This window comes from Oncorhynchus masou, chromosome 24 (genome assembly GCF_036934945.1).
Source record: "Oncorhynchus masou masou isolate Uvic2021 chromosome 24, UVic_Omas_1.1, whole genome shotgun sequence".
NCBI lineage: Eukaryota > Metazoa > Chordata > Actinopteri > Salmoniformes > Salmonidae > Oncorhynchus > Oncorhynchus masou.
The window spans coordinates 45,323,997-45,350,378 of record NC_088235.1 but is presented as its reverse complement, the minus strand read 5'-3'; the positions used below and the strand labels follow the sequence as shown (position 1 = coordinate 45,350,378).

Genomic DNA, 26,382 nt, shown 5'->3' with positions numbered 1-26,382 from the left:
TGTTCAATGAACCATAAACAATTAATGAACATGCACCTGTGGAACGGTCGTTAAGACACTAACAGCTTACAGACGGTAGGCAATTAAGGTCACAGTTATGAAAACTTAGGACACTGAAGAGGCCTTTCTACTGACTCTGAAAAACACCAAAAGAAAGATGCCCAGGGTCCCTGCTCATCTGCGTGAAAGTGCCTTGGGCATGCTGCAAGGAGGCATGAAGACTGCAGATATGGCCAGGGAAATAAATTGCAGTGTCCATACTGTAACATGCCTAAGACAGTGCTACTGGGAGACATGATGGACAGCTGATCGTCCTCGCAGTGGCAGACCACGTGTAACAACACCTGCACAGTATCGGTACATCTGAACATCACACCTGCGGGACAGGTACAGGATGGCAACAACAACTGTCCAGGAACACACAATCCCTTCATCAGTTACACAAGGAACACACAATCCCTTCATCAGTGCTCAGACTGTCCGCAATAGACTGAGAGAGGCTTGACTGAGGGCGTGTAGGCCTGTTGTAAGGAAAGTCCTCACCAGACATCACCGGCAACAACGTAACCTATGGGCACAAACCCACCGTTGCTGGACCAGACAGTACTGGCAAAAAGTGCTCTTCCCTGAAGAGTTGCGGTTTTGTCTCACCAGGGGTGATGGTCGGATTTGCATTTATCGTCTAAGGAATGAGCGTTACACCAAGGCCTGTACTCTGGAGCGGGATCGATTTTGAGGTGGAAGGTCTGTCATGGTCTGGGGCGGTGTGTCACAGCATCATCGGACTGAGCTTGTTGTCATTGCAGGCAATCTCAACGCTGTGCGTTACAGGAAAGACATCCTCCTCCTTCATATGGTACCCTTCCTGCAGGCTCATCCTGACATGACCCTACAGCATGTCAATGCCACCTGCCATGCTGCTCGTTATGTGAGTGATTTCCTGCAAAACAGGAATGTCAGTGTTCTGCCATGGCCACCGAAGAGCCCAAATCTCAATCCCATTGAGCACGTCTGGGACCTATTGGATCGGAGGGTAAGGGCTAGGACCATTCCCCCCAGAAATGTCTGGGAACTTGCAGGTGCCTTGGTGGAAGAGTGGGGTAACATCTCACAGCAAGAACTGGCAAATCTGGTGCAGTCCATGAGGAGGTGATGCTCTGCAGTACTTAATACAGCTGGTTGCCACACCAGATACTGACTGTTACATTTGATTTTGATCCCCCCTTTATTCAGGGACACATTCCACATCATGTCTGTGGAACTTGTTCAGTTTATGTCTACGTTTTTGAATCTTGTTATGTTCATACAAATATTTACACATGTTAAGTTTGCTGAAGATAAACGCAGTTGACAGTGAGAGGACGTTTCTTTTTTTGCTGAGTTTATATACAGTACCAGTCAAAAGTTTGGACACAACTACTTATTCCAGGGTTTTGGTTTATTTTTAGTAAAATAAATGTAAAAAAAGAAAAACCCTTGAATGTGTTGGTGTGTCCAATCTTTTGACTGGTACTGTATGCATATACATATGCATTTGATGTGATTGATATTGGAATATATAATTTTCTCAGTTGTATTTCCAACTGAAAAGTAAAAGGTTCTGACAGTCATTTTAGAGGTAGCCTTTTGTACTCCCTGCTCAAGCACAATAGTTGATTTGAAGCAATTTTCATGATATGGAAACGTTCCACAAGGCCAATAGAAGTGATAGGTTAGCTCCAAACCAGCTCATCGCATAATATACTGTATGTAATACATTATGTATGTAGATGACTATATTTAAATTCAGAGCTGACCCAACTCTGTTTAATTCCTGTCAGGTGTAATATGTTTAGAATATCAACAAAACCATTAACTGCTCAAAATGGAAAGAAAACAACAGCTGGCATGAAGCATTATTTTGTTCACCTCAGAAAACAGAGTTCTTTTGACAGCCCTATAGAGTCTCTTTTTTTCTGTATCTGTTGTTGTGTTTTTGTGCATCCTCACATGTGGGTTGCGTGTGTTCTGCTGAAGTTTCCAATATGGGTGCAAATGCGTGGGTGGAGGGGAAGGGGAGGGGGAGGGTTCTCTCTGTGGTTGGTATCCCCAGAATAACCCCCATGTAGAGAGAGAGAGAGAGAAAGAGAGAAAGAGAGAAAGAGAGAAAGAGAGAAAGAGAGAAAGAAAGAAAGAAAGAAAGAAAGAAAGAAAGAAAGAAAGAAAGAAAGAAAGAAAGAAAGAAAGAAAGAAAGAAAAAGAAGGAGGGAGGCAATCACAAGGTAGATACAGGCTACTGCACATGGAGGACACATTTCCTGTTTTGTGACAAATGTTCTGTTCTGTACCTAACTGTGGTATCAGGCTTTCCATCTGGCACCATGACAAAGAACCCACAACAAAACCAAGAACCCCCACCCCACCAATGCACAACCAACACACATAGTAAAACCTTCAAAAACTTAAAGTGGGGCTAGAGGTCTTGGTATACACACACACACACACACACACACACACACACAGGGTGTATTCGGGCCATGTGCCCAGTTTTAGACATTTGTAGAGTGTCAGACATACAATCAGGGTTTCAGTGCCTTCAGAAAGTATTCACACCCCTTGACTTTTTCCACATTTTGTTGTGTTATAGCCGAAATGTAAAATTGATTAAACAGCTTTTTTCTTCTTCACTAGCTTACCCATAATACCCCTTAATGTCAAAGTGGAATTATGTTTTTCAACATTTTTACAAATGAATAATATATGAAGAGATTAAATGTTTTCAAGTCAATAAGTATTCAACCCCTTTGTTATGGCAAGCCTAAATACGTTCAGGCGTAAAAATATGCTTAACAAGTCACATAATAAGTTGCATCGACTAACTCTGTGTGCAATAATAGTGATTGACATGCTTTTTGAATGATTACCTCATCTATGTACTCCACACATGCAATTATCTGGTAAGCTCCCTCAGCCGAGCAGTACATTTCAAACACAGATTCAACCATAAAGCCAAGGGTGGTTTTTGAATGCCTCGCAAATAAGGGTAAATGGATCAAAGAAAATAGCAGACAATGAATATCCCTTTGATCATCATGAAGTTATTACTTACATTTTGGATGGTGTATCCCAGTCACTACAAAGATGCAGGCATTCTTCCTGACCCAGTTACTGGAGTGGAAGGAAACCACTCAGGGTGAATTTAAACAGTTACAGAGTTTAAGGATCGATCAACAACATTGTAGTTATTACTCCATGATACTAACCTAATTGACAGTGAAAAGAAGGAAGCTTGTACAGAATAAAGACATTCCAAAACATGCATCCTGTTTGCAGCAAGGCACTAAAATAATGAAGTACACTTTTTGTCCTGAATACAGAGAGTACCACTCTCCATATTTTCAAGACTAGTGGTAGCTGCATCATGTTATGGGAATGCCTGTAATCGTTAAGGACTGGGGAGTTTTTCCAGGATAAAAAAATGAACGGATGGAGCTAAGCACAGCCAAAATCCAAATGGAAAACCTGGTTTTAGTCTGCTTTCCAGCAGACACTGGGAAATTAATTGACCTTTCAGCATGACAATAACCCAAGAAGACAGTGAATGTTCTTGAGTGGCCGAGTTACAGTTTTGACTTAAATCTACTTTCAAATCTATGGCAAGACCCGAAAATGGTTGTCTAGCAATGGTCAACAACCAATTTGACAGAGCTTGAAGAATTCTCAAAAATATTAGGTCAGGTTTTCTCCCTGGAGTTTACTACCTGCGGTTGCCACTGGAGAGCACCGTTGGGTTACTTCTAGTATCGAGGTGGCCCTGATTGGGCTTATTGGGATCACCTGCTGGATGACAATTTAGGTTCCTCTGTGGACTGGGCCAGTTGCTCAGGTCTCAAGTTTTGGTCAGTGTTCTCGTGTGCCCTTGCGTTGTTGTTTTGCGATGAAGACCTTAAATAAATATTCTGGATTTACCCTTACCTCTGCCTGCTGTGTTTCTCTGCGCCTGGGTCCGAGTTCGTACTAGCACTAATGTCACACTTAGAGACTTACCCAGAAAGTCTTGCAGCTGTAGTCTCTGCCAAAGGTGCTTCTACAAAGTATTGACGCTTGGTTGTGATTGTGAATACTTATGTAAATGAGATATTTCTGTATTCAATTTTCAATAAATTAGCAAAAATGTCTAAAAACATCTTTTCACTTTGTCAATATGGGGTATGGTTCTTGGTAGTCAAACAAATCTATTTGAAACAAAAGTATACACCTCACACACATGGTTATGGGCTTAAAAAAGAAGACACCTGTAATATGTCAGATATAGAGTTGAAATGTATTCAATTTCGAGTTTGCGTCCCAATTTTACACTATATATTCATCACATAAGACTGAAATATAACAAAACCGTTTGGCATAGAAACACTGGATTTCTGGAATTAAAATTTTCTTTGTGTTAATTAATTAATAATTATGAAATTAAGACAAATATTAAAGCAATTCAGCTATGAGGCCACTAGAGGGCGATTTGGTCATTTTACTCCAGGAAAATGCTATCCAATTTTGAATTCAGGCTGTAACACAACAAAATAAGTCAAGGGGTATGAATAGTTTCGGAAGGCGCTGTAGCTGTGTTTGAACAGTACATTGTATAACCACTGTTAGCTTTGTCTTCAGAGTCGAGACTACTGTACTTGGAAGATAGGTTGTGGAGATGTCGTCTGTGTGAGGACTTCCCCTCTGTGTTAACACCAGGTGTGTTCTTTTCTGTGGTCTGGCATCGTGTCAAAGCAGATTGGGGACAATCCTTGACATAGTAGAAACATCTGTGTATCTTTCTGGTTAACACATCTTAGCATTAACATTGGACTGTCAATCGTACAGTTAGGGTGTACGACTTAAACAATACATCTGAAGTACATCATTTGCAGTAGTCACAGTAGCAAAAATTAGAACAGGTCAATGGAAGAAATAGTTTTAGTTACTTAGCTCCGTGGTTCTGGAATTCTCTCCTGAATATTAAAAAATGTGATGATCTAGTTTCGTTGGTGGAGTTTAAACACTTGATCGATCTAATAATCATAGAAGAGATTAATTGTCTTTAGGACAGCTGTTTTTAGTCAAGACTTCTGTGTTTTTAAAGTAATATGTAATTGTTGTACTGTATGTGTGTTTGTAGTTGTGTTTAATGTTGTTAGTGTATGTAAGTTGTTTTGTCTGAGACGTTGTTCCCTCTGCTGCTATTGGACCAGGGCTCTCTTGGAAAAGAGATGTTATCTCAATGAGAGAAACCTGTATAAATAAAGGTTAGATTTCAATTTAAACATTTGAGTGTCACATTACATGAACGTTACAGTATCTTGGTTAGTTAGCTTATGTCATCAAAGTTAGTATATTTTGTCCTTCAGTCTAGAAATCAGAAGATGAATGATAACAGTGCCTCCTTTTGAGACGGCAATATCTTCATGTACCTTGTAAACCATCCATCGCCTTTGTCTACCCAAACCCTCCCCCACTCTCCCATCTGATACACCTGTGCTGTTTTAGATATGCAGTAGTCAGAGATAAGCTTTGTAGTGCTTCCAGAGCAACAGGTGCACATCAAGGCATGTGTGTGGCGATGACCACATCTCACCACTCAACATACACTCCACAAAACTAATGTTCCACCACATCAGCATATGCATACTCACAGTACAAAACATGCACACACACCAAATGTAAGCCTCTTTCATGCTCTACTCGCTCCTCACTCTCTTTCGCTCTCCTCTCTCCTTCCAGTCGTCATTCAGTTTGGGCAGAAGGACAAGGAAGAGTTGAAGATCATTGAGCACCAGACCCAGTACCACAGACTGATGCCTCACCTGGCTGCAGCTCTGGCTCTCACCTTCACCACCAGATACTGTTGAAGAGATCCTCCGGTACTTTTGTATACTTTTCAGCCAAAAGTCGTCCCCGAAAATGGCGTATTCCATCACATATGTGCAGATATGTGCACCACGTCATTGCTCTCTCTCCCTCTTGCTCTGCTGGGGGTGCATCATGTGCTTCTTGCTAGCCGTCACTGAAATGGCAAGGGGCTGAAGCTCATTGGTTGAACAGGAATTGCTAGGGGGCTGGCCCATGTGGGAAAAAAATCTGGCAGCACAGCTTCCAGAGAAACAGTCACTTTCAAACTAGGGATTTTGTGGATAATTGAGGTAAGACAGTAATTCTGCTCAAACATTATGCATATATGAACTACACATTGACACATACAGCCCAAAGTGGGAGGTTTAAAAAATACTTAGCCAAAGTTCCGGAGCATTTCTTTAACACTACCTCTAGACACACCAATATCAGAGGAGACCATCATCAAACACCACTTAAAACTGCCTCCACTCTCAGGATCATACACTGGGCTATATAAACCGAAACACTATTCTTAAACATTTTTTCCCCTCACATACTGATTGATGGGTTTGAGATATGACTGACTTTGTGGTGAAAAGAGCACTAGTATCTGATGCCACTAGATGGCAGTCTTACTATTATGATGATGCATTATCAAATCAAATCAAATTGTATTTGTTATGCTTATTTACAAGGCCTTTCCCAACAATGCAGAGTTAAAAAGTACAAAAATATTATAATATTATAAAGTACTATAAAGAAAAAAATATTATAAAGTACAATAATATTAGCAAAACAAATAGGAATAGTTACACAGTAAAATAACAACAACGAGGCTATATACAAAGAGTACTGGTACAGAGTCAATGTGCAGGGGTACGAGCTATTTGAGGTAATATGTATATGTAGGTCGAGGTAAAAGTGACTAGGCAATCAGGATAGATAATAAACAGAGTAGCAGCAGCATATGTGAAGAGTGTGTGTGTGTTGGAGTGTCAGTGTAGTATGTGTGACTGTGTGGGTAGAGTCCAGTGAGTGTTCATAGAGCAAAAATGCAAATAGTACAGGTAGCCATTTGATTAACTGTTCATCAGTCTTATGGTTTGGAGGTAGAAGCTGTTCAGGAGCCTGTTGGTCCTAGACTTGGTGCTCTGCTATCACTTGCCGTGCGTTAGTAGAGATCACATTTTTAGGGCCTTCCTTAGACACCGCCTGGTATAGAAGTCCTGGAAGGCATGGAGCTCGGCCCCGGTGATGTACTGGGCCACACGCACTACCCTCTGTAGCACCTAGCGGTCGGATGCCAAGCAGTAGCCATACCAAGCGGTGATGCAGCCAATCAAGATGCTCTCAATGGTGCAGCTGAATACATTTTTGAGGATCTAAGCGCCCCTGACAAATCCTTTCAGCCTCCTGAGGGGGAAGAGGCGTTGTCGTGCCCTCTTCACGACTGTGTTAGTGTGTTTGGACCATGGTAGGTCCTTAGTGATGTGGACACTGAGGAACTTGAAGCTCTCAACCACGTGTAGACGTGTATGTGACATGCATTATTCCAATCTTATCTTAAATACCACTACTCCCCACTACTCATTTAAAGACCCAGGCCCATTGTCTTGTTGTGGATCTGGTCCATGAAGGAGTGCTGAGGGTTCTTGGACGATGCAGTACTGCAGTTGTAGAGGGTGGTTTCATTGTATCAAGTCTCTAATAATGTGATGAATAGGTTTGAGTGTTTCTCGTTGAGGTGATGTAAGGGCACCTTGGGAAACCACAACACTGCACCTTGTCATGTGGGAGTGCTCGCATCTCTTGAGTGTCTGATCCTACACAGACCGCACTTTGTAGTGACATCGTCTGACATTTACCTGCTCATTTCACTGCTTTCAGAAGGGAAGCCGTTGTGATTTTTTAATTAATTGTGAACATGTTTGAGTCTCATTTCTCAAAAATCTAAATATTCAAGGTTGTAATGTTGATCTATTATTTAATTTGGTCAACTACCCTGCTGGTTCCTGTACCATGATTTGCTGAATTCTAGTGCTGGACTGGATTTTCTTTTTAAACATAATCTGTGGCATTTTATGACCAGGGTTTCTGACAACTCATTTCATTTACGTACTGTACATGAATTGTACATATGAATGTGAAGCCCATCACTACTGTATGCAAATTAGGTGTGTCTTAATACCAGTAGATGACAGGTTTCTGTGTGTTCTTCTCTCTGTTAGGGTTTTATAATGGAGAATCGAATCCCAGAATCCCATATTGTACCATGGCTTCTAGACAAACATGTTGATAGAGCTCACAGAGTCTGCCATTGTCTCTCAAATGAGTGAGATGAACCTCACATTTTTGGAAAAACTATAGACTGAGATTTTCTAGAAGGTGATTGTGCTTTGAGAATAAAGGTCATTAGTGTGCATTTTCACACAATTGGATTTGCAATAAATTGATATGTGCATAGAACCATCAGCTTTATGGGATGAAGGGCATTTCTCCTTTGCGAGTTGTAGAGGGGAGCTACGCAGCAACTTGGACTGAAGTTGAAGTGATGAGTGTACCTACCACACACACACACACACACACACACACACACACACACACACACACACACACACACAAAACTCTGAGATAATAGGAACAAGGTCACCATTCAGATACAGTGCTGTCGAGGTAGAGGGAGACTCAGAAATCAGATTATTTCATTATAAGCTCATTAACTGGATAGTGAAATCATTGTCCAAGTTTGATTTCATTATGGAGGATGAGACTGTATCTCTATAGACAGGTGGTTGAATTGGTTGATGGAGTGTGTTTACAAGGGTGTGGCTGTGTGAACAAGGTGGTTTTGTGTCAGACCAACTGTTGTACAATCATACATCTAGTTGAAAGCCTTCGAAGAAGAGTGGAGGCTGTTATAACAGCAAAGGTTGGACCAACTTCATATTAATGCCCATAAATGACCAAAAGTATGTGGACACCTGTTCGTTGACCATCTCATTCCAAAATCATGGGCATTAATATGGAGTTGGTCCACCCTTTGCTATTATAACAGCCTCCACTCTTCTTCTAAGGTTTTCAACTAGATGTTGGAACATTACTGCGAGGACTTGCTTCTGTTCAGCCACAACAGCATTAGTGAGGTCGAGCACTGATGGTAGGCGATTAGGTCTGGCTCGCAGTCGTTGTTCCAATTCATCCCAATGGTGTTTCATGGAGTTGAGGTCAGGGCACTGTGCAGGACAGTCAAGTTATTCCACAATGATCTTGACAAACCATTTCTGTATGGACCTCGCTTTGTGCACAGGAAAGGGCCTTCCCCAAACTGTTGCCGCAATGTTGGAAGCACAGAATCGTCTAGAATGTCATTGTATGCTATAGCGTTAAGATTTCCCTTCACTGGAACTAAGGGGCCTTGTCCGAAAGATGAAAAACAGCCCAAGACCATTCCTCTTTACAGTTGGCACTATGCATTGGGGCAGCTAGCGTTCTCCTGGCATACACCAAAGACATCTTCACCCATCAGACTGGCAGATTGTGAAGCGTGATTCATCACCCAGGAGAACGTGTTTCCACTGCTCTACACCATTTACACCATTCCGGCCGACGGTTGGCATTGTGCACAGAAGTGTGGGGGGGACATAACCTGGTGGAGGATCTGGGGGTCCTCCCCCAGCATTTTTGGGGCATCTAAAGCTAATTTCCTGCACTTTTACACAATCAAATATGGCGTCTCTATTTAGAACAAAAAGTAAGAAAAAATGCCCACAGTCAAAGCTAGGTCAGAGATCGTTATTAAATATGTTTAAGCGATTAATAAGGCTGCGCTAGATCAAAGTTAATTCAATAATACATATTGTGTTGCACCTTTAACTAACAGCCTAACAAATGAACAACTTTTGATTGTCTTTATTAAGACATTTTCAATATCAAATTTCAGCCAGACTGACCAGCAAGGCCGAGCCACCTGCATGCATGACCCCCACCAGTCTCGTCAATAACTCAACTCTCTCCCAACACAATTTCCTTTCCAGTTCCCACCTTCAGTTTTTTTAATTCCCAAGGGAAAGGGAAACATAAGAAATAAAAACAACTCTTAACATTCATTAATACACAGAAACAGGAAATTCTACATATAATTAATCTCATAGGCATTTTACTTGCACACAAAATAGCACCATCCTATCCCTAGTGGTCCACCACTCAGCAGCGCCCCAACACACTCCACTAAGCTTTCGGATCTTAGTGAAACATTAAGTTATTGGTTTTGGGTGTGTTAGGTCAGAGAGACAACCAACAGGACAGCAGATCCCCAGGGCCAGGACTGAGCAGCCCAGCAGCTAGGGATTTCCTAAATAGATATCTCCCCTGACGTGGGCATGTTTTCAATACAAACTCCTTTAGTCATACTGTATTCTGTATAAGGCATCCAGACCTTATGAAAGTTGCCCAGTATACCCTTTAATCTGATAATAAGTCAATGCTAGTGATACATGACTTGACATTGTGGGAGGATAACCAACGTTCCAATGAATGGCAATCCATGTCTTAGCCGCTATAAATGCTTGGTTACACCGTTTCTTCAGATAAGTCTCCAGTATCAATAAGTTCCAAGCAAACAAAAACAGGGAGAAGGGAGAATCTGTAGACATGACATAAAAGAACATACTCTTTGACAGAATTCACAAGACCACAACATATGCAAATGTGTCCTCTTTGCATCTCCATAATACAATTTCTGAGTGCATGACGTTCAGTTTCATTGGCATAGGGTACGTTCTATGGATGGTCTTAAACTGCAGTAATTTATGTCTGAGATGATATGAACGTGACTGGGCATTCAAATATATCTGTATCCATTCATCATCATCAATAGCTTCAACAGATCTTCCTGAAATATTTATTTGACATGTTATGTGTCATCGGGAAAAGCCTCTCTCAAATCTTGATACAGTTTGGAAATCAACTTGAGGTTTATCAGACTGCCTTAAAATAGCATCTGGCTTGTCCAATGTTTGCTGCACAGAAAGGATAGTGTTGTATCCGTAGATATTCACCTCAACTCCGTCACAGACTGGTCTTCCCTGGCTGCCTGGCCCTGCTGAGACCCCTGTCAACATCTGATCCTCCTAAGATGAGGCCTGACAAAGAATTACCTTGGTGTACATTTATACATTATATTATGAAAGAATAGAATCAATGGTTCAATAATTGAAATGACTATTATTCCCAGATCCCAAACTGTAGCATTAAGCTTAAACTGCTGTCCTGTAGCTACTGTAGGTGTATCTATCAATTCAAGATGAAACTTTGTATCATTCACTGATATTGTTAACTTCTTGCGTCGAGCAATCCCGGATCCGGGATCCTATTTATAGCCTCAAGCTCATTAGCATAACGCAACGTTAACTATTCATGAAAATCGCAAATGAAATGAAATAAATATATTTGCTCTCAAGCTTAGACTTTTGTTAACAACACTGTCATCTCAGATTTTCAAAATATGCTTTTCAACCATAGCTAAACAAGCATTTGTGTAAGAGTATTGATAGCTAGCATAGCTATAAGCCTAGAATTCAGCCAGCAACATTTTCACAAAAACAAGAAAACCATTCAAATAAAATCATTTACCTTTGAAGAACTTCAGATGTTTTCAATGAGGAGACTCTCAGTTAGATAGCAAATGTTCAGTTTTCCAAAAAATATTATTTGTGTCAGACAAATCGCTCCGTTTTGTTCACGTTTGGCTATTAAAAAAACCTGTATCCAGTTATAGCCTCAAGCTCATTAGCATAACGTAACGTTAACTATTTATGAAAATCGCAAATGAAATTAAATGAATGTGCTAGCTCTCAAGCTTAGCCTTTTCTTAACAACACCGTCATCTCAGATTTTCAAAATATGCTTTTGAACCATAGCAAACAAGCATTTGTGTAAGAGTATTGATAGCTAGCGTAGCATTTAGCGTAGCATTTAGCGGGCAACATTTGCACAAAAACCAGAAAAGGATTCAAATAAAATCATTTACCTTTGAAGAACTTCAGATGTTTTCAATGAGGAGACTCTCAGTTACATAGCAAATGTTCAGTTTTTCATGAAAGATTCTTTGTGTAGGAGAAATCGCTCCGTTTTGTACATCACGTTTGGGTACCAAAACAAAACGAAAATTCAGTCATCAAAACGGCGAACTGTTTTCCAAATTAACTCCATAATATCGACTGAAACACGGCAAACGCTGTTTAGAATCAATCCTCAAGGTTTTTTTCACATATCTCTTCATTGATATATCGTTCGTGGATGTCTACTTTCTCCTCTGAATCGCTTGGAAAAAGACGTGCAGCCGAAGATGACGCACCAATTTCAACGGAGGACACCGGGCGGACACCTGGCAAATGTAGTCTCTTATGGTCAATCTTCCAATGATATACCTAAAAATACGTCACAATGCTGCAGACACCTTGGGGAAACGATAGATCGGGCAGGCTCATTCCTTGCGCATTCACATCCATATAAGGAGACAATGAAAAACAGAGCCTCAAAAATCCTGCTCATTTCCTGTTTGAAGTTTCATCTTGGTTTCACCTGTAGCATCAGTTCTGGGGTACTCACAGACAATATCTTTGCAGTTTTGGAAACGTCAGAGTGTTCTCTTTCCAAAGCTGTCAATTATATGCATAGTCGAGCATCTTTTTGTGACAAAATATTGAGCTTAAAACGGGCATGGTTTTTTTATCCAATAATGAAATAGCGCCCCCATAGATGTAAGAGGTTTAATAAACTGCAAAATTCACCTGAGATCCATAGGCTGGTCTTCCCTGGCTGTCTGACCCTGCTGGGACCCCTGTCACCATCTAATCCTGCTGAGACATGATGAGCAGTGTTGTGTACTGACTCTACTCTAAAGGGCGCAACGCTCGCTCAACATTTAATGACGATTACATTTTTTTGATTGCACAAAGAGTCGAAGTGCAATCAAAAAATGTAATCATCATTAAAAGACAAAGGCACAACGTGCACATAGATTAGGGTAGTATGTTGAGCGAGCGTTGCGCTTTTCATTTTCAATAAGTATTGATTACTCATTTATGTGTCTCTGCCTGTAAATCGTCCTCTTAAAAGGTAGGCTATATCCTATAGGCCTATGCAAAATGTAGCAAGTGTCACTGTCATTATTCTTGCTGCTTCCAGGTCAGAAGCCATACCTGCGTGATCAGGAGCGTGTGGTGTCTATTAAATAGAGTAGGCTATGTATGTCCGGAGAAGCACGGGGCAGTTATCTTTCCAAGGAAATGTACTTCTGAAATACTTTACTACTGTTGGGTTCTCGTTTGAAATACTTGCTACACCAAAAGTGAATGGTTATATGTAGGAGGAATTTATATGGTGGGGTCAATGGAGTATACAGCATATTGTACTTTGAATGAATTTGTTTGTGTAGTTTCTGGGTTTTCATGTTTTATGTACCATATTTTTAAGCACATGACCAAATTAATTTCCCCTGGTAGGATAATAAAGTTGATCTGAATCTCAATCTCTGGATATGAGCCAGGGGCTTAGAATGTTACTAAGTAGGGGAAAAGCCAATCACATGGTTGCGGTCACTGATAAGGGTGAGTGAGGAATGTGGGCCAAGGTCAGGTCAGGTCACATGAAGGGAGAAGGAACAGTTTACTACCCACATCACTTAACTTCCTGCCTAGCAACAAAGATGTAATGTTTAGAGAAAAAGAGGAGACTCCGTCTAAAGGAGGGTATAAAGACTTGTGCTGGTGGAAACATGTTTTTGTCTTATGCAGCTATGTGACCTAGTGGGTGAATAAACTTGGTTTGAGCTTTACTCGTCATCTGTGAGTTTTACTCTGTTTATTTAGAATCTAACAGTGAGCAGGGTTCACCACAATTTACAGTCGAACTAGAGAGTCCGAATCAGTGAAACAGGAGCCGGCACAGTTCCTACACCTGTTGCCACTCATTCTGACATCTTGGGGAGATGAGAGTCGTAGGCTGAACCAATTATAGGATACAGAGCTAGAAAGCCTGAGTATATTCAGTAGTTCCATTGTAATACGACCGGTTGTAGATTTATGGTATATGGTAAGTCCTGGAAGGTATGCCCGAGCAGGCTGGTATCTGCAGAAGGTAAGTCCTAGGAGGTAAATCCCGAGTGAGTTGGTTCCTGCTAGTACCACAAAGTATAGGGTAAGTCCCGGTAGTTAAGCCTGAGCAGGCTGATACCTGCAGAGGGCAAGTCCTAGGGGGTAAATCACGAGTGGTGTTGGTTCCCTATTAGACCCGTAAAGGGAGGGTGAAAGCCAACACCAGTACGCACACACAACTCACCGGTTATGAATATTTGTTAGTGGTGTTAATACCGTTTTTAATTTATTGTATGGGGTCTTTTTAATTTGGTTGTTGACTGGGTACGCAGAATGATGGAAATGTTTGAAATGTTGTTAAATGGTTTCTGAAGGAAAGAAAAGGGAAAGAAGCTACATAATGGCATTGATTGACCTTTGTCCTGACTTTCTGGTGAGGCCTGATCAACCTCACATTTTTTAACCTTTATTTAACTAGGCAAGTCAGTTAAGAACAAATGATTATTTACAATGATGGCCTAGAACCAGCGGGTTAACTTCTTATGGGCAGGTAGAATGGTAGCGTCCCACCTGGCCAACATCCGGTGAAATTGTAGAGCGCGAAATTCAAACGACAGTATTATAAATATTTAACTTTCATAAAATCACAAGTGTAATACATCAAAATAAAGCTTAACTTAATCCAGCCTCTGTGTCAGATTTCAAATAGGCTTTATGGCAATGGCAAACCATGCGATTATCTGAGGACAGCGCCCCGCATACAAACACATGAAAAACATATTTCAACCAGGCAGGTGCGACATGAAAGTCAGAAATAGCGATATAAAAAATGCCTTACCTTTGATGATCTTCTTCTGTTGGCACTCCAAAAGGTCCCAGTTACATCACAAATTGTAATTTTGTTTGATAATGTCCTTCTTTATATCCATAAAAACTCAGTTTAGCTGGCGCGCTTCAGTCAATAATCAACCCAGTTTCCCTCCATCAAAATGCATACAAAATTAATCCCAAACGTTACTAATAAACTTTTCTGAACAAGTCAAACAACGTTTATAATCAAACCTTAGGTACCCTCGGGGTTTCGCCTGCCATATCAGTTCTGTTATACTCAGACATAATTGTAACAGTTTTAGAAACTTTAGAGTGTTTTCTATACAAATCTACCAATTATATGCATATCTTAGCTTCTTGGCCTGAGTAACAGGCAGTTTACTTTGGGCACGCTTTTCATCCAGACGTCAAAATACTGCCCTCTACCCAAGAGAGATTAACTGCCTTGTTCCGGGGCAGAACGACAGATTTTTACCTTGTCAGCTCGGGGATTCGATCTAGCAACCTTTCAGTTACTAGCCAAACTCTCTAACCACTAGGCTACCTGCCATCCATTGGGTGAGATTTAAGTATAATATGAAGAAGTGTATAGCTGTTATTGTTTTGGTTTTAAGTTTTGTTTCGATACAAATCTCACCAGATTGGGTCTGCAGTATGGTCGGGCATTTCTCCCTAAGGGTTAGCTCTCTAACCCTCTGACCCAGTAACTCTGCGGTGAGGTCGCCTATCAGGTAGGAAGGTAAGACCCAGGTGCAGACAACATCGAATTAACAATGGTTTAATAATCCAACAGGGGCAGGCAATAAACAGATCAAGGCAGGCAGTGGTCAGTAAACCAGAGGTGGGGCAACGGTACCGGACGGCAGGCAGGTTCAGGGTCAGGGTAGGCAGAGCTCAATAATCCAGAGGTGGGGCAAAGGTGCAGGTCGGCAGGCAGGTTCAGGGTCAGGCAATAGACAGGTTAAGGCAGGCAGAGCTCAATAATCCAGAGGTGGGGCAAAGGTGCAGGTCGGCAGGCAGGCTCAGGGTCAGGGGCAGGCAGAGTGGTCAGGCAGGTGGGCTCAGAGTCAGGACAGGCAAGGCTCAAAACCAGGAGGGCGAGAAAAAGAGAGGCTGGGAAAAGCAGGAGCTGAGAACAAAAATGCTGGTTGACTTGACAAACAAGATGAACTGGCAACAGACAGACAGAGAACACAGGTATAAATACACAGGGGAAGATGGGTGACACCTGGAGCGGGGTGGAGACAATCACAACAAAAGGTGAAACAGATCAGGGTGTGACAGTACCCCCCTTCCAGGGGCACCACATGGCGTCCTACCTGGGCGCATACCTGGTTGACCGTGGTGCTAACGGTGAAAGTCGGCGATGAAGGCTGGGTCCAGGATGTCTCTAGCAGGGACCCAGCACCTCTCCTCTGTCCCCATAACCCTCCCAGTCAACCAGGTGGGGAGGAGGGGTGGGCCTGGAAACAGAAGACAAAGGGCTGTGAGAAACGGGCTTAATCCTAGACACATGGAAAGTAGGGTGAATACTGAGGGTACGGGGTAACAAAAGACGAACAGCAGTGGAGCCAATGACTCTAGAGATGGGGAACGGGCCGATGAAACGGGGGGAAACAGGACTCCACCCGGAGGGGCAGGTCCCGGGTGGAGAGCCATACCCTCTGCCCGAGCCGATAGCATGGAGCAGGGGTCCGGTGGCAATCCGCTTGTCGCATATACCTGGAAGTGATCTTCAACAGAGCGGCCCTGGCTCTCTTCCAGGTACGGTGATAGCGGCGGTTGAACATCTGGGCAGAGGGATTGCTGACTTCTTTCTCTTGCTCGGGGAAGAGAAGAGGCTGATATCCCAAGGAACACTTGAAGGGCGAGAGACCCGCGGCGGAGCAAGGAAGGGTGTTGTGGGTGTACTCAACCCATACCAGCTGCTGACTCCAGGTGGTAGAGTTGGCAGAGACTAGACAGCGAAGAGTCGTCTCTATGTCCTGATTGGCTCGCTCCGATTGGACATTGGACTAGGGGTGGAATCTGGAAGGCGTGCAGAACGACACCTGGAGGGGGGTGGAGACAATCACAAAGACAGGTGAAACAGATCAGGGTGTGACATCGCCAGTATGATAAGGGAGTATGAGTGTCTCAGGAATTTTGTATTAAGAAAATTGGGAAGGTAATCATTATCTTATGTAGCAAAATGTTAAATGGTATTGTTTACATTGGATAAAAGTAGAGACTCAGAGCTACAAAATGGTATATCATACACTACAGTTGAGGAACAATGGGAAAGTAATTTTGCTTTGAAAGTTGATCAACTTGTAAACTCACTTTTGAGAAAATGGCCTTGAATGTTTTGGTACTACTATTGGAGAACCCTTTTTGTCTACACCCATTCAGCATCGTTCACACCCTCTTAAGCTTCAGCCCCACCCATCTCTTTAAGAGTCCCAATGTACGAACAACAGCAGTCAAGCACCCAAGCTAACTTGTTAGCTACTTTAAGAATTCTAAGTGTGAGAGAACAGCTCACTGAACATTACTCGCCCTACCAAAGCTGGTTAGGCTGTTATGTTATCCAGAGTGTTGGTGACTGCAACTGTGCTTTCAGATTGTCCGTTCGTAAATTCCTTGCGTTTCGCGTTCAGAGCGCACGCTGGATGCTCTGGCCGATGAGTTTACTAACACCGGCCATATACAACGGGTCTTGAGGGTTCGTAAATTCATCAGTTATTCTGCACCCTCTGGAACACTCACACGAGAGTGCGCTGAAATCGGAGTAGGTTGCCAGACTGAATTTACAAAGGCACCCGAAATGGTTACTTGCATTGTGGAGTCTGTTGTTAAGAAATGTAGCTAGCAATAGCTCGGTAAGTAATGAACCATAACCATAACTCATGACGTTACTACCCTGCATGAAACTGCAGGTAGCTAACCAACCAGGTTCAATGTTAGCTAGATAAATTGGCCTATAGCTAGCTAAGCAAATGTCTCTGCAATACGACTAATAAGGTCATATACATAACGTTAGCTAGCGAGCCAGCCAGATAACTTTAGCTAGCTAGCTAGGTAAACAATGAACCATAGTCACAACTCATGACAATACTACCCTGCATGAATCTGCAGGTAGCTAACTGACCAGGTTCAATGTTAGCTAGCTAACATTAGGCTATAGCTAGCCAAGCAAATGGCTATTTCTGGCAAAGTTAGAAACGTGTAATATCTGAAAATATAGCTAGCTAGACTATCTTACCTGTATACATCATTCATGGTTGGACGTGTCTCCTGTCGGATGCCATGGTTGCCCTAAGTTTGAAGATGTAATCCGGAGACTAGTATTTTCTCCATCTCCTTAGCTATCCTACTCGAATTCGACTGATTTCAAAACTCCTCCAGAAAATGGAGAGAAACACTCATTAGCCAATCATGGCTAGTGGGAAGGTTGTTCACATTTTCTTTGGCTAAACCAAGTAGGCTCGTAATTTACAATTTTATTCGTATTTACAGATGGCATACACATTTGTTATTAAGGCACATGAAAATTCACATGTTTGAGAAGGCATTTCTGGCAAAAAATCTCACCCCAATTTTTTTTGATAAAAATGCAAACGGCTCTTCAAATGGCTCTCCTGTGAAGTAATGACCCATGACATGCACCTACTTTCCTGATACGGGTCACATATGGTAAATAGTTGTTTGGATTTTCTGAATCAGAAATGAATGAAACTGTTGTTTTGGTCTGGCCTCTCTTGAAGTTATGGCGATAGTGACTACTGATTGTATCTATATGCATGGAAGGAATAATACGACGAGAACAGTGAGCTTCACCCCCCCACCCGGCTGAAGAAATGGCGTTCACTAGGGCCCTGTCCTGCACCACTTCTACTGAGACCCGAGTCTGAGCCAGCAACCTGTGTACGAGCGGCAGGAGTGCGGCAGGAGTCCCGAGACCTTGCATATGGAGTGAGCATGGAGAGGGATCACGTTCAAACTCCTTTCATGCTGCTGGTGCACTGGTGGGAAAATGGACCAGACAGAATGGACTGTACAGAATGGTGGTGGCGGCTCAGGTGAGAGACTTGTGTGCTTGGGAAAATCTGATGAATTTCCCAGATATCGAAATCGGGACATTATCATGGGCCATCAACTGTGATGTCCAGGTGGGCAAGGGTGTTCCTTTTGTCCAGGTGGGAAAGGGCAGTGTGGAGTGCAATAGAGTCCTCATCATCTGTGGACCGCCCCAACAGATGCACAGATGATACAGTCTCTATTGCACTCCACACTGCACTACACAGGGTAGTGCGAACGGCCCAGTACATCACTGGGGCAAAGCTTCCTGCCATCCAGGACCTCTATACCAGGCGGTGTCAGAGGAAGGCCCTAAAAATTGTCAAAGACTCCAGCCACCCTAGTCATAGACTGTTCTCTCTGCTACCACACGGCAAGCGGTACCGGAGCGCCAAGTCTAGATCCAAAAGGCTTCTAAACAGCTTCTACCCCCAAGCCATAAGACTCCTGAACATCTAGTCAAATGGCTACCCAGACTATTCACATTACCCCCTCCCCCCTCCACACCACTGCCACTCTCTGTTGTCATCTATGCATAGTCACTTTAATTAACTCGACCTATATGTACATACTACCTCAACTAACCGGTGCACTCGCACATTGACTCTGAACCGGCACCCACCTGTATATATTGTTATTTTTTACTGCTCCTCTTTAATTCTGCTAAATCTGCTATCTGAGCAGCTAACCGATCGCTGCAACCTGTACATAGTCTATCGGTAAATAGCCCACCCAATTTTACCTACCTCATCCCCATACTGTTTATATGTATTTACTTTTCTGCTCTTTTGCACACCAATATACCTGTACATGACCATCTGATAATTTATCACTCCAGTGTTAATCTGCAAAATTGTAATTATTCGCCTACCTCCTCATGCCTTTTGCACACAATGTATATAGACTCTTTTTTTTCCTACTGTGTTACTGACTTGTTAATTGTTTACTCCATGTGTAACTCTGTGTTGTCTGTTCACACTGCTATGCTTTATCTTGGCCAGGTCGCAGTTGCAAATGAGAACTTGTTCTCAACTAGCCTACCTGGTTAAATAAAGGTGAAAATAATATATTAAAAAATGACTTGTTACTTTTATCTCTCATTCTTATCTGTATTTTTTGAAACTGCACTGTCGGTTAGGGGCTCGTAAGTAAGCATTTCACTGTAATGTCTACACCTGTTGTATTCGGCGCATGTGACTAATACAATTTGATTTGATTTTTTATTACAAATGGATTTCGCAGAACAAAGCCTCAATTCAGTTGGCGATTTAATCCAACATTACTCAATGATGAACAATTTCAATTTCATTTTGAACTATATGTCCCAGAATGATACTGCTGATGTATCCGACTTCACTTTGTGGGAGGCATTTAAGGCTGTTATGTGTGGGCATATAATATCATATAATATCATGAGGCTACCATGATAAAATGTAGGCAAAGAAGATGATTAGAAATCGAGGCCCAGCTCCAGGTGCTTGAGAGAGACTATATGGAAGAGCCCTTATCTTCCAAGTTGAATGACATAATAAAACTCAAATATGAATACAATACTATTCTCTCTAACCAAGTAAACACAGTGCTATTAAAGATTAAACAAAAACACTTAGAGTTGGGTGACAAACTGGATAAACTACTGGCGCGCCAGCTGAGAGATATACAGGCCAATAGAGCTATTCATATAATTAAATCTAGTACAGGAGCTGTTATTAGGGACCCAAAATAAATTAATGCATGTTTCACAAAGTTTTATCAAGACCTCTACACCTCAAAGACCACTGCAGATCCTGCGAAAATTTCTGATTTCCTCCATTCCCTTTCCCTACCTAAAATGGTAGGATATTCGTGATCGTACCTCGTCTAATTTATTGTCCAATGATTGCACGTTGGCGCGTAATATTGACGGTAACGGCACCTTTCCGACTCGCCTTCTGCGGATCCTGACGAGGCATCCGGCTCTTTGTCCTCTGTACCTGCGTTGCTTCCTCTTGCGAATATTTGGGATGTCTGCCCTGCCGGTTGTTTGGAGAATATCATGTGAGTCTTGCTTGTTGTTGAAAAAATATTTGTCTAATCCGAGGTGAGTGTTCGCTGTCCTGATATCCAGAAGCTTTGTGTCGAATTTGAATAACTTCAGCGCCACCCTAAAAACCCTACCTTCACAAGTAAACTGCGGCTGTCACGGCTTTTGAGAGTCATGATGGCTTACAGTGACAAAGCAACAAAATAACTATTGAATTAACTATTGATGAACTCACAAGTAATTAACTTTACACTCAATTCAAGGGGCTTTATTGGCATGGAGACATGTGTACATTGTCAAAGCAAGTGAAATAGATAATAAACGAAAGTGTGCAAAGCTGTGTGCAAAGCTGTCATCAAGGCAATGGGTGGCTATTTGAAAAATCTCAAATATAAAATATATTTTGTTATATGTTATTGTATTGTATATATCATATCACCGCCCCAACAGATCCACGCAATCACATTTGCACTGCACACTACCCTATCCCACCTGGACAAGAGGAATACCCATGTGAGAATGCTGTTCATCGACTAAAGTTCTGCCTTCAATACCTTAGTGCCCTCCAAGCTTATCACTGGGTCTGAACCCATCCCTGTGCAACTGGGTCCTTGACTTCCTGACAGGCTGACCCCAGGTGGTCATGGTAGGCAACAACACCTCCGCCACGCTGATCCTCAACACGTAGGCCCCCAGAGGTGTGTGCTCTCTTGTACTCCCTTAACCATGACAGTGGTAGCCATATGTTGATTTGTTTAACACTTCGTTTGGTTACCACATGATTCCATATGTGTTATTTCATATTTTATGTTTTCACTATTATTGTAAAATGTAGATAATAGTTTTTTTTAAAGAAAAACCCTTAAATGAGGAGGTGTTCTATAAAACTTTTGACCGGTAGTGTATGTCGTGACAGTCGTGTATATTCCCCGTCAATTACTTCACTAGACTTTGTGCAAACTGGAAATCACATATCCTGAGTCCACATTTATTAAAACTGGGGACTTTAACGAAGCAAATTTGAGGAAAACGCGAACGAAGTTCTATCAACCCATTGCCTGTAGTAGTTGTGCTTCAAAAACTCTCAAACATTGTTATTTTCCCTTCATGGATGGCTTCAAGGCCCTCCCCCGCCCTCCCTTCGGGAAATGAGATCATGACTCCATTCTGCTCCTCTCTTCCTATAGGCAGAAACTCAAACAGGAAGTACCTGTGCTGAGGTCTATTCAACTCTGGTCTGACCAATTGGAATACATGCCTCAAGATTGTTTTTGATCACGCGGACTGGGATATGTTCCAGGTTACCTTTGAGAACAACATTGATGCATACACTGACACAGTGACAGAGTTCATCAGGAGGTGTGTAGGGGATGTTGTTCCCACTGTGACTATTAAAACCTATTCAAAACAAAAAACATGGATAGATGGCAGCATCTGCGCAAAACTGAAAGCGTGAACAATTGCATTTAACCACGCCAAGGTGACTGGGAATATGGTTGAATACAAACAGTGCAGTTAGGCCCTCCGTAAGGCAATCAAACAGGCAAAACGTCAGTGCAGAGACAAAGTGGAGCCGCAATTCAACAGCTCAGACACAAGACTTTTGTGGCAGGGACACCTGACAATCACAGATTACAAAGGGAAAACCAGCCATATCGCAGACACCGACATCTTGCTCCCAGACAAGTTAAACACCTTCTTCGCCCACTTTGAGGTTAATACAGTGCCACGACACGGGCTACTCCCGAGGACTGTGGGCTCTCGTTCATTTGCAATGATTTTTTTTAAAGCAGATATTACATATCTATTAGTATCAACACACCAAGTCACTACAAAGACACAGGCGTCATTCCTAACTCAGTTGCCGCAGAGGAAGGAAACCGCTCAGGGATTTCACCATGAGGCCAATGATGACTTTAAAACAGAGAGTTTAATGGCTGTGAAAGGAGAAAACTGTTGTAGTTACTCCACAGTACTAAACTAATTGACAGGGTGAAAAGAAGGAAACCTGTAAAGAAAAAAATATTCCAAACATGCTTCCTGTTTGCAATAAGGCACTAATGTAAAACTTGAACAAATGAGGCAAAGAAATTAACTTTATGTCCTGAATACAAAGCGTTATGTTTTGGGAAAATCCAACACAGCACATCACTGAGTACCACTCTTCATATTTTCAAGCATGGTGGTGGCGGCATTATGTTATGCTTGTATGCTTGTCATCGGCAAGGGCAAGGGAGTTTATTTTAGGATAAAATAAATGGAATAGGGCTAAGCACAGGCAAAGTATTTGAGGAAAACATGGTTCAGTCTGCTTTCCAACAGACACTGGGAGACAAATTCACCTTTCATCAGGACAATAATCTAAAACACAAGGTCAAATATACACAGAAATATATACAATGTTACTTACTAAGACAACATTGAATGTTCCTGAGCGAGTTTTGATTTAAATCGTCTTGAAAATCTGTGGCAAGACTTGAAAATATCTGTCTAAAAATGAACAACAACCAACTTGACAGATCTTCAATAATTTTTTTCAATAATGATGTGCAAATATTTTACAATCTGTCACACCCTGATCTGTTTCAACTGTTTTTGTGCTCGTCTCCACCCCTCCAGTTGTCGCCCATCTTCCCCTGTGTTCTCTGTTTGTCTGTTGCCAGTTCGTTTTGTTTTGTGAAACCTACCAGCGTTTGTTCCCCTGCTCCTGTCTGTTCTTGCGCATGTTTTCTAGTCCTTCCCAGTTTTGACCATTCTGCCTGCCTTGACCCTGCCTGCCATTCTATACCTTGCCCCACCTCACTGGATTATTGACCCGCCTGCCCTGAGAATACCTGCCGTTCTGGACCTTTTGCACCCTCTCTGGATTACTGACCTCTGCTTGCCTTTGACCTGTTGTTCGCCTGCAACTGTAGTAGAAATAAAATTTTGTTTCTTTGACACTGTCTGCATCTGGGTCATACCTGAAACCTGATGACAATCCAGGTCTGCAAAGCTCTTAGGTTTACACATACAATTTCACGGCTGTAATCACTGCCAAAGGTGATTCTAACATGTTTTGACTCAGGGCTGTGAATACATACTGTATGTAAATTAGACATTTCAATATTTTATTTTCAAATCATTTGCAAAAGTTTCTAAAAACATGTTTTGACTTTGTCATTATGGGGTGTAGATATGTGAAAAACAAAATAATGTAATACATTTTGAATTCAGGCTTTATCACAACAAGATATGGAATAAGAATGATATGCTACCAAACAAAAGCGACAGCTGTTTAGAGTGACGAAAACTAACTAGCTAAAGTCAGCTAACAGCTCTCTAATGTCTTGTCATAGAGCAGCCCAAAGGAGCCATTGCTATGGATACCAATGCATTTCAATAGCAGAAAAAGGGCCATACACTAGAATGGTAAAAACCTCTTTAAAAAAAATCTAGACCTGTCTTCTCTTTCACTCCAAGTCAATATTGAGATGTTCAGACTGACCTTACTTAGGTTGCTTGTCGAAATATTTTAGATACTTTATATACTTTTTGAACTATAAACATTTAAAATGTGCATAAACTAACATGGGTTTGAATGAGAACCATAGCAATACAGAGGTAGCTATTCAAAATGGTCCTGCTCCTTGGCCAATTAATGGTCCTTGGCTCCTTGGGAGCTCCCGAGTGGCGTGGCGGTCTAAGGCACTGCATCTAAGGCACTGCATCTTAATGCTAGAGGTGTCACTAAAGACACCCTGGTTTGAATCCGGCCGTGATTGGCCCAGCATCGTCCAGGTTTGGCCGGTGTAGGCCGTCATTGTAAATAAGAATTTGTTCTTCACTGACTTGCCTAGTTAAAGGTAAACAAAATGAAATAAGACCAACTGAAACATTTAGGCTATTCTAACTTCAAATTCTTTCGAATCTTTATCAGCTATAACTACATGCACTGTAGGAGGCAGGAACAAACAGGAACATTAACATCCGGAGGCTGCCTTTCTTGTCACCGGTGATTTTCATTCTGAAAGACTCCCTAAATATATGGAAGAAGGTACTCTGGTCAAATGAGACTAAAATTTAGCTTTGTGGCCATCAAGAAAAACACTATGTCTGGTGCAAACCAAACACCTCTCCTCACCGAGAACGTCATCCCCACAGTGAAGCATGGTGGTGACAGCATCATGCTGTGGGGATGTTTCTCATCGACTGGGACCGGGAAACTGGTCAGAATTAAAGGAATGATGGATGGCGCTAAATACAGGGAAATTCTTGAGGGAAACCTGTTTCAGTCTTCCAGAGATTTGAGACTGGGACGGAGGTTCATCTTCCAGCAGGACAATGACCCTAAGCATACTGCTAAAGCAACACTCAAGTGGTTTAAGGGGAAACATTTAAATGTCTTGGAATGGCATAGTCAAAGCCCAGACCTCAAACCAACTGAGAATCTGTAGTATGACTTAAAGATTGCTGTACACCAGCGGAACCCAACCAACATCAAGGAGCTGGAGTTTTGCCTTGAAGAATGGGCAAAAATCCCAGTGGCTAGATGTGCCAAGCTTATCGAGACTTACCCCAAGAGACTTGCAGCTATAATTGCTGCAAAAGGTGGCTCTACAAAGTATTGACTTTGGGGGTGAATAGTTATGCACGCTCAAGTTCTGTTTTTGTTGTCTTATTTGTTGTTTTTCAAAATAAAAATATTTTGCATCTTCAAAGTGGTAGGCATGTTGTGTAAATCAAATGATAAAATGTTTCTAAAAAAATCAACAACATAGGAAAAATACTTATTTTCCACCATAATTTGCAAATTAATTAATTAAAAATCCTACAATGTGATTTTCTGGATTTTCTTCCCTCATTTTGTCTGTCATAGTTGAAGTGTACCTATGATGAAAATTACATATTTTTAAGTGGGAGAACTTGCACAATTGGTGGCTGACTAAATACCTTTTTACCCCACTGTATTTGCATAATTAATTAATCACTACTGGTGGCTCGCACATGTGACTGACCAATACCTCACGAGGCTCTCTTTCTCCAAGTTGAGATCTTGAAACTGAAATACCTCGGTTGTTCCCATAGCAATATTCTGGGCATACTGCCAAATTGATGAACAGTGATAGTGAGGATTCCTCCATAGACGATCAGTCAGTCACCTGCATGAACCTTTGTAATTAGTTATTAGAAAGTAGCATTGATTCGATACATAACATTTACCTTCAGAATACATTTTCAAGGTGATGTATTTTTGTCTTTGTATGATGCCTCTGGTTCTATGTGAACTACTCAAACACACGGTTGGTTTTAGTGCTAGAACATTGTGTAAAACTCTCAGTCAGTCAGATGACAGTGTGTGGATGCAAAGTAGTAGCCTTTTGTAAATGTCACACACTTGGAGACAGAAAGGAGGCATCCTATGATTTCCTCTCGTTGTATTATATTTATTATGGATCCCAATTAGCTGTACTCTTCCTGGGGTCAAGCAAAATTAAGGCAGTTTATACAATTAAAAACATTTTTATTTTATTT

General features: G+C 41.8%; 1 protein-coding gene across 1 annotated transcript in view; it reads right to left on the bottom strand.

Moving 5' to 3' along the window:
- Positions 1-16,642: 16,642 nt before the first annotated feature.
- Positions 16,643-26,382, bottom strand: part of LOC135512249 (zinc finger protein 501-like) — a 31,871-nt gene continuing 22,131 nt past the window's right edge. Inside the window, exon 3 of the mRNA XM_064934070.1 lies at positions 16,643-16,837. Within this exon, the coding sequence (XP_064790142.1) occupies positions 16,802-16,837 (36 nt within the window). The 3' untranslated portion in view covers positions 16,643-16,801. The remainder of the gene's footprint in view (positions 16,838-26,382) is intronic.